Source organism: Rana temporaria, chromosome 2 (genome assembly GCF_905171775.1).
Source record: "Rana temporaria chromosome 2, aRanTem1.1, whole genome shotgun sequence".
NCBI lineage: Eukaryota > Metazoa > Chordata > Amphibia > Anura > Ranidae > Rana > Rana temporaria.
The window spans coordinates 45,659,847-45,669,704 of record NC_053490.1 but is presented as its reverse complement, the minus strand read 5'-3'; the positions used below and the strand labels follow the sequence as shown (position 1 = coordinate 45,669,704).

General features: G+C 43.6%; 1 protein-coding gene across 1 annotated transcript in view; it reads right to left on the bottom strand.

Moving 5' to 3' along the window:
• Positions 1 to 5,445: 5,445 nt before the first annotated feature.
• Positions 5,446 to 9,858, bottom strand: part of CEP295 (centrosomal protein 295) — a 111,559-nt gene continuing 107,146 nt past the window's right edge. Inside the window, exons 28-29 of the mRNA XM_040340144.1 lie at positions 7,323 to 7,422; positions 5,446 to 5,487 (exon numbers count right to left, since the gene is read on the bottom strand). Of these exons, the coding sequence (XP_040196078.1) occupies positions 5,449 to 5,487; positions 7,323 to 7,422 (139 nt within the window). The 3' untranslated portion in view covers positions 5,446 to 5,448. The remainder of the gene's footprint in view (positions 5,488 to 7,322; positions 7,423 to 9,858) is intronic.

Sequence of the window (9,858 nt, the reverse complement as noted above, 5' to 3'; positions counted from 1 at the left end):
AACGGACCGTTCGTCTGCCCGTGTGAAAGGGCCCTAAGGGAGGGTTATAGCCCCTGTCAATTTATTTTTTACCATCCATGTCCCATTGCAGAGATTTCCCTTCACTTCCTGCCCCATAGCCAAACAGGAAGTGAGAGGAAATCCATGCAAATTAAGGCAACCCCAATTTCAGGGCGGGTCTTAAACAGAGAGGGGTGTGCCTTGAGAGAAAGGGGTGGGTCATATGTAAATAATGGGTGTATGAGTTTAGTCAGGCCTAGGGCATCACAAAACCCAAATACACTACTTCCCTATGTGACGCTCTATCCTAAAAAGTTGCTACATTGGAGGCCGCCATGCGCTAGGGGCTGCTGTGGGCAACAGGGGGTGCACCAAGTATGGTGCATTGGAGGCAGCCAGCGGTAGAGGTCGCTGTCAGCTGTTTATTAGTTTGTCCATTTTTGTGTAGCCCACTTATCCTTGCCAAAATAGCTCCCACACTGTTGCACCGCACCTGTGCATAAATGTTCCCATGGATGACTCTATAGGTTGCCAGTCCCTTTCATTAAATTGATTTAATTGCCTGTACCAGCTGTCAGTTATTAGCTACTAACACCTAATGAAGACTAAAGAGAATGAATGATAGATCTTCCTTTTACAGCTATTTTGCTGTGGACCCAGCAGTACCTATTCAATTGTATTGGTCTTCTATCTAGAACAATGTTTCTCAACTCCAGTCCTCAACTACCCCAACAACAGGTCATGTTTTCCCCCCAGGAGAGAAGGGGAGAGGGAGAGGGAGAGGGAGAGAGACACACAAAGTCATAAGCCTAGGCTTTTTACCAGACAAGAAACAGGAAGTGAGTGGGCTGTAGTAGGTATTTACTGGCAGAAAATTTATGTTTTACTATCCAAAGTTAAAAACAGAAGATTTAATGGCTGGAAAGACAAAAAAAATATGAATGAAACTCCGCTTTAAGGAGATGCACTAGGCCAGGGATATGCAATTAGCGGACCTCCAGCTGTTGCAAAACTACAAGTCCCATCATGCCTCTGGGTGTCATGCTTGTGGCTGTCAGAGTCTTGCTATGCCTCATGGGACTTGTAGTTCTGCAACAGCTGGCGGTCCGCTAATTGCATATCCCTGCACTAGGCTAATGCGCCCTCTTTTTGTTGTTTTACACAGTTACAGCGCGTTGCGGCCAGCTGCAACACAGGTGCGTTAACAAGGTGTGTTGGGGTGGCATTAAGAACAAATGGCACCAAAGAGAATAATTTTGCAGGTTGCCACAGGGTAACAGTGTGAACCCAGCCTAAACTTACACCAGTTGCTGGTTTTTATAACACGCCACGAAACACATAAAACGAAATCTAGGAAATCCCAATTTATTAAAACAATTTAAAAAAAGGTTAAATAGCAATAAAATTATAGTAACAGCATTTTCAAAATGAATATATTATTAGGTAACTTCATCATATAAATAGAAAACATATATACAAAAGATTTGTTTTTTTAAAAGTTAAACTTTTAGAAATCCATACGCACAGTATTAGATTTGTTAAAATAGTGTTGTGCAAAGTATTAAACCAGCCAAAAACATGTCATGACATCCCAAAGAGGACGCTCACCCAAAACGTATGTTCTGTATGACAGGTAACTGGTTTTGTGGAAACGTTCTTTAGACCCAGAACCATAAGCTCCCAAGTCCCCCTAATGATCTTCACCTCACTGCTCCTCCTGTTACCTGTGTCTTGGAAGATTTGCCTATTGAGACCAATGTGGCCAACACTCTATTGTGGCAGGCCGCAGAATCAGAAAATAAAGATCACCACTAGAGGAAATTCAGACTCCCAAACCTAAAAACAGTAGTACTTTCATGCCCTATTCACATAAGCTGGGTTACCGCAATGCTTTACCCCATTGCGCCAACTAGAGCACGCAGGGTTAAAAAGGCAGTGCAGGTGCGTTACGGTGATTTGTGTGCCGTTTTCATACAACACCCAACACATTGCACCATTACCAAAATGTGAACCGGCCCTCAGACTGAGCATCATTTCACATTCAACCGAGCCTCAGTCACTCACTGCAAAAAAAAAAAAGGGAAGTTGTTTTATTTACAATTCTCCTTTAAAACACTGTGCTCAGGTTTAAGTGTTTAACATGTGGAACCTAGATGTGCCTTCTGTGTAATCCCAAGGCCAGGTTAAAGTGATTGTAAACACACACACACACATTATATATATATATATATATATATATATATATATATATATATATATATATATATATATATATATATATATATATATATATATATATATATATATATATATATATATATACACATATACACACACACACACACACACATATTATACTTGCCAATGGTTTTGCACAGAGCAGCCTCAATCCTTCTCTTCTGGGGTCACCAGTTGGTGTTCCTGGCTCCTCCCCGCTCCGCTGATTGCAGCTGACTATGGAAGTACTCATGTAGGCTTGATCCCGAGCCCCGCTGCCTGCGTTTATAGACAGAAAGTGGGGCTTGGCCCCACCCCCTGGTCCCCAATCATAGGATTTGATTGACAGCTATCAAACTGCCCAGTGAGGACTGAGCCCTGTGAGGACAGCGAGAGTGTAGAGAGCTGCTACTCTCAGGCACAGTGCTAGATCGAGCTTAAAGTGGAGTTCCACCCAAGTGTTGGTGACCCCCTGACATGCCATATTTGGCAAGTCATTTTTTTGAGGAGGGGGGGGGGGGGTGCCCTGCTTTTACAGGCAACCCAGCTCCCACTCTTCCTCCCCTGGCGCCGGGAGGAAGATCACCTCTCCCCTCCCTCCTAGCAATCTTCTGGGACAAATCACAAGTCCCAGAAGATTGCGTGGCCATTCACAGCACGGCTTACGCATGCGCAGTGCATGCCCCCACAGTTAGAATGTCGACGCCGCGGAGAGGAGCAAGGCTTCATACGCCCGCATCGCTGGACCATGGGACAGGTGAGTGTCTTATTATGAAAAGTCAGCAGCTACACTTTTGGTAGCTGCTGACTTTTAAATGGGTGGAACGCCGCTTTAAGTATAAGGAGTGGCGGGGAAGGAGCTAAAACACAACTAGCCTATGGGTACGTTGTAAAAATGTATCATTGGATACTTTAAATGTGCTAAAAATGCTTGTCATTGTTTCCCGTCAAAGGTTATCTATAAGTGTACTTTTAACATGCTTTATATCAAAAGATCAACGTGCTTTTCATAAGAAATTTGAGTGCTGCCCACCTGGTTTTATACTTTAAAGAAAAAAATATTACTTTACAATCATTTTAATAACAAACCACATAGTAAGGCACTTGGGACACGTATGGGACGTTCATTCGAGTCAACTGTGTCAAAAGACAGACAAGAGCGTGGCTTGACCCCATCCCCAACTCCCTCCTCACTGGCTGTGATTGATAGCAACAGGAACCAGTGGCTCTCGCTGCTGTCTCTGAGCAGCTATGAGGAGAGGGAGAGGGGGAGACCGCTTTTGTGCATACCTCTGGATCAAGATCAGGCAAATTATAGGGGGGTGGTTAACCTTAGAATAGAATGCATTAAGGTTAAAAAAATAAAATAAAAAAAAAACTTTCTGCCTTTAGAACCACTTTAACTACTGGCCTGATCCAGCTACACAATGAGGATCGCTGGATCAGGGGTTGAAGATGGGAATAAAAGCAGGCAAGCAGAACACAGGTGGTTGGAGAGGAATGACTTAAAAATTACTTAAAAATAACAAACATGTTCTGTGTAGTGGTTTTGCACAGAGCAGCCAGATCCTCCTTTTCTCGGGTGCCTCCCTCCTGTTGAGTGCCCCCAAAGCAAGTAGCTTGCTATGGGGGCAACAGAGCCACAGCTTTGTGTGTCGATTCAGATATGGAGCCGCCCCCCTTCGCTCCTTTCATTGGCCAACTGACTTTAATTGACTGCAGCACGAGCCAATGGCGCCACACTGCTGTCTCAGCAAATGAGGGGGGGGGGGGGGGGATTGCCAGGCAGCCAGGACACTCCTGCAACATTGCTGGATCTAGATGGGGCTCAGGTATTAGGGAGGCTGCTGCACACAAAACGTATCTTAATGCATAGAATGCATTAAGAAAAAAGAAAAAAAAAAAAACACCTTCTGCTTTTACAACCACTAAAAGAAAAAAAAAAAAACTATTAAGATAAGAGATTCATATTTTACTGTTTTCTAAGAAAATATGAAAAACCCAAAACTTAAAAAAAAACAAAAAAAAAAAAAAAACTTTGCAGTAATTGGCCTGGTTGAGGTTTCTATCAAAGAAATACAGGTCTATGTGCATACCGCCATCAACTAATTAAGGCCCCTTTCACACCTGTGGACGATATGTCCACTTTTCATTCATCCGTTTGCAGATGAAAAAGGGACATACATTGGTCCCTATGAGATTGCGGGTGTCAGCAGATGAACATCCGCTGACACCCGATCTCGTCCGCCTCCGCAATGATCCGATTCTGCAGACCGAAGAAAACTCTATTTTTCCTTACGTCTGCGGACGGACGGCCCGTGTTCATCCAATATAGGGGAGAGCGGAGAAAAGAGAGGGCGGTCCCTGCACAGTGTGCGGAGACCGCCCTGTCATCCGCGGGGATCAACGGGACGATCCTCGATGAGCATACGGAGGCAGATCATTACTGATCCGTCCCATGTGAAAGGGGCCTAAGGCGATAGGCTGGAGGTTCACAAGCTGCTTTTTATCAAAGCACACCTCCTTGTTGATAATGGTAAACATGGAAATTTAAATATTTTTAAAAACTATAAGAGAAAAAAAAAAAAAAACATTCACTCCAAATTCCTTATAGAACATTCTACCAATAACTACATACATAAAAAGAAGGTTAGAGAATAGAGCCTCACTGAGGCTACAGATCATAGATATACGATTGCCAAGCACGGACTGCCTCCACCAGTGAATATGAAGGAGCAGATTACATCTAAAGCCTTGCTTGTAGCTGGTATTTCACAGACAATTGTAACCAGTTCATGGTGTCACTTAGAGCCGGTTCACACACAGGCGGCACGACTTTGGGGGCGACTCGGCAAGACGACTTGAGAGGCAACTTGCAAAATGACTTCTGTATTGAAGTCAATGCAAGTCGCCCCCAAAGTCGTACAAGAACCTTTTTCCAAGTCGGAGCGACTTGCGTCCCTCCTATTAAAACGGTTCCATTGAATACAACGGACCGCGACTTGTCAGGCGACTGAGTCCCTGACAGGTCGCCCCTGTGTGAATCGGCTCTCACAGTAGACCATCACATAGTATAAAAAAAGTGCTGCATTATCTGCCAGAGTTACATGCTAGAACATACAAAATGCACTTGGATGCCAAAGAATGTTCTTCCAACATGCCAATAAAAATGCAGGGCAAATCAGCACTGGGTAGACAGGAGGTTCTGCAGTCTTCAATGTTTTTTTCTTGCTACTTCATCTTGTTGGCTCTCAGCTTTTCCAATGTCCTCTGTAAATTTAAAGCATGGATAAAAGCATTAGATAAGAAAATAACCCAATACTATAAGAAGTAAAAAAAATAATTTAGAGTTTATTCTGTGATGCTGGCCAACATCCCTATATTACAATACTAACAAGGGTTAAATCCCCCCCCCCCCATTTTTGAGACTTTAAAGATCTAAAAAGGTATTTTGTCTTAAAATGTATCATTTTAATTACAATTCTTTAAAAAGGTATTGTACACGACATTAAAAAATTTTTTTTTCACATAATCCAAATGTGACCTCTGCATGAATAACCAAAAATATTAAGCACAAAGATTATAGCATTGAATATGTGGAAAAAAATTTTTTAACCACTTAAGGACCTGCTCCTGTACATATACGTCAGCATTTTAAAGATGGATATCTCGGTAACGGCAGCAGCTGCTACCACAACCAAGATATTCATCTTTCCCATGGCCGGTCCTGTAAACGATAAGGGTGGTCTCTGCGGCGGATTCGCCACAAGATCACCGTTATCGGCGGCGGAGGCGATCGGGTTCTTCTCCCTCTGTGTCATGGATATGAGTGAGGGAAAGATGGTCCCCCACCCGTCTCCATAGCATAGCAGGGCGGAAGCGACGTCAAATTTTTTTTTCTTTGCATTTTAGTCTAGATATGAGATCCGAGGTCTTTTTGACCCCAGATCTCATATTTAAGAGGACCTGTAATGCTTTTTTCTATTACAAGCAATGTTTACATTCCTTGTAATAGGAATAAAAGTGACCCATTTTTTTTTTTTTAAACAGTGTAAAAATTAAAAAAAATAAAATAAAAAAATAGTGACTAGTACTTTTGAAGTGGCTTCTTTTATGCAGCAGCTATGTTCTTTGGTATGAATTCTTCCACACTTCATAGTGGGATGACATTTTAACATCTGCCTTGTTGGTCTTTTTTTTTAACCGCTTGCCGACTACACACACACACACAGCGGCAAGGTGGCACTCCTGCGCTTCCGAGTCTGAGTTCCGAGTCACTTCCGAGTCTGAAGCATGCTTGCGTGTTGGTGGCATCCCGATCCTGCTGTGATTGGACACAGCAGGAGCCAATCAGTGGGTCCGATGGACTCGATCTCCGTCGGGACCCACCGATTGTTTGGAACACAAGCAGAACATTGGTCTGCCTATCCAAAACAAGGCAGACGGCTGTTCTTTCAGTAGGAAATGCATTGACCCTGTGTTTCTGCACAGCGGGGACACGGATCTCTGCCTTCCAACAGTACAAGCACCTCCCCCACAGCAACCAAGCACAGGTTAGGCACACGCTTAACCCTTTGATCACCCCTGTTAACCCCATACCAGCCAGTGTCAGTACAGTGACCATTCTTATTTTTAACACTTATCACTGTATTGGTGTCACTGGACGCCCCCAAAAAATTGCCACTTAGTGTCCGATTTGTCCGCCGTAATGTTGTGTCCCACTATAAAGTCGCTAATTTCTGCCAGAAAGTAAAAAAAAAAAATCTTTAAAATTGTTCAGCGTTGCATGCCCACGCAATTGTTTGTTGCGATACAGCACTGCGTTATTTTAACCAACAGCCTGGTCATGAAAGGGGGGGTAAACATTCCAGAGCTCAAGTGGTTAAGCTAACCATTTATAGTTGTTGGACCGTTCCCCTGCTTATATTTAAATAACTGGTTGTAACAAATCATGATCTGTACTTTTGAAGTGTCATCTGCTATGCAGGAGCCATGTTCTTTGGTATGAATGTTTCCCCACTTGATAGTGTGGATGACGTTTTAACTTCTGCCCCGTTCCAGTAGCTTTGTTTTTTTTTTTAAAAGAACAAAAATCCTTTCCATACTTTTTTAAACTCTTTTGCCTTCTCCCTGTTCTTGGCATAGGCCTCCTGTCTAATTCTCTCTTCTTTCCTGGTTTTAACTTCATCAAGCCGATTGTATAACCTGAAGGAAAGACAAAAACCAGCTTAAAACACACAACTTGAGAAAACATTTTATTTTATTCACACACATCAAAAAAAAAAAAATCAATCATTAATTTGAGAATACTGAACACTTTGTCAGTAGCAAGAATATTGAACACTTTAGAATCAGCTGTATAATCTGATTGCCTAGTGACCGAGATCGCGGTGGGTAGCAACATAAGTTTAAAAGATATACAACCTTTTTTTCCCTTTTCTTTCAGAGACCCATTGCTTTTTGCTAAACCTAATATGCACTGCAGCATGCGTGGAGCCATTATAAAATGCTGCCTTGTCTTAAATTTTCTTCAGAACACATCATAACAGCACTTTGCTGTGTACAACACACACCCGATACTAGTATCAGTGCCGATACCGAGCCTTTGCACAAATACGTGTGCAATGCTTGACCCAATACCTGAGCAGTCAGGGATGATTGGTGCGGCAGTGAGGGTGTTACAAGCACCAATCTCCCTGTATAGATAGCAATAACGAAGCAGACAGCTGCTCCGGAGGCTTTTGAAGCACAGAAAAGGCCAAAATTCAAGTCCCACGGAGGCAGTGGAGGACGCACAGGAGGACATGCCGATCCCCCTACACAAATGTACGGACCAGAGAGTGCACCGCCATGGGTCGCTGAAAGAAAACAGCCAAGGCCGAAATCTGACCCTTAAATCGTACTTAAGGCGAGAGCCTGATCCACTCCACGCTGTAAGAACAGCAGATTCCGGGACATCACGTATGCACGGGGGTGCCAATTCATCTCCTCACACAGAGATGTAAGCCTTCCACGTACGATGGTAAATCTTCCGGGAAGTAGTCTTCCGCGCCTACAGCATGGTAGAGATTACCGAATCAGACAGACCTCGGTCCCTCAGCACCTGGCTTTCAATAGCCACGCCATTAAAGCAAACAAATGTAAAGCAGGATGAAAGATTGGACCCTGCGACAGAAGATCCTCTCGCAGTGGCAGGCGCCAGGAAACATCTGCCACCAGACGCACCAGATCTGCATACCAGGGACGGCGAGGCCAATCCGGAGCAATTAGGATTGTTGGTATCCCCTCGGCTTCCACTGTGCGTAACAGACGAGGAAGAAGCTTCAGGGAAGGAAAGGTGAAGATTAGGCGATAAGTGACCCCACTATGCTACCAACGCTATCAGGCCGATTATGCATGTACATTTAAACAGATGTGTATCTAAGTGCATTAGATTGGATAGTATTTAATTTTATTTTATTGCAATATGGAGACTCTACGTATGCATATGCAGTACTATTTTTTCCACTAGCCTGGGAAATGAATGCATACTTAGAAGATTCATACAATTAATCTTTTTCAGCTCCCTTTTTATAATTTCCACTGTGGGAGATATGTCATTTTGGAATGTAGGATCATTATTAGGTTGACATCCTTTATTCTATTTTATTGTATTTAATTTATTAGGTTTCCCCTGTGCAGATAACTGGTTGGTCGCATCGGCACAACATTAATATCACACAGGGTTAAACAGACTCCTGTCCTTTGATTGGTGCCGTTAGCACAACACTGTTTGTCTGTATCCATACATAGTATGAGGTCCGTGCTCACTGTTGGCTGAAGCATTGTGGTCGCAAGTGCGCGTGTGTAATAACTTGCGCTCACATGACTAAATCCAGCCAATGGAGCTACAGCAAGCTCCTTATGGACGCTCTCCATCTGGGAGAATGGAGAGTGTTCTGCCCTTAAGAGGGCAATGGCATCATCGGATCTACCGCGCATATGCGGTCAGGAGCCTACAATTTCCGCCCACATTACATTGGACCAGCTACCGCCGCGTGTGCGCGCGTGCATGATGGAACGCACATGTGACCGGAGCGGTCCAATGAGCGCGCAGTATGCGTTCCACGGGCGAGGATATATTATAGGTCAGGAATAAGCTTAGTCACGCCCTTGGAAGAAGTCAACAAATGACGAAGCGCGTCAGGGCATGACGCTTATTCACTGACCAAACAATCTGTACAGCCCCCGGGACCAGGAACAGGGGAGAAGTGAAACAGCAGCTCCACTGTTCAGCCAGGAGAGGCATACAGACACAGGCACAGTACTGATATCATCTTGTATGCTTGATTCTTTTATATTGTGGTACGCACATTTTATAAGGGGAGGTTTGTGGCACAATAAACTTGTTGAAACAATATCACACTATATGAGGTTTTTTTCATTATATGTGATTGCGGTTTTATTGAACATACTTGCTGGTCATAGGATCATACACGGATTTATATTCCAGGCTCTGTTTTTCCATAATTGTGGTGAGTGCATCCCCAAAAGGGGACTAATTATCCCCCCACGTGGTGAACGCCCCCTCTTGGTGAAAGGAGCACATATTAAGGACTTTCTTCTGTGTACTTTATCCATCTGCACTATCATTGATTTCCT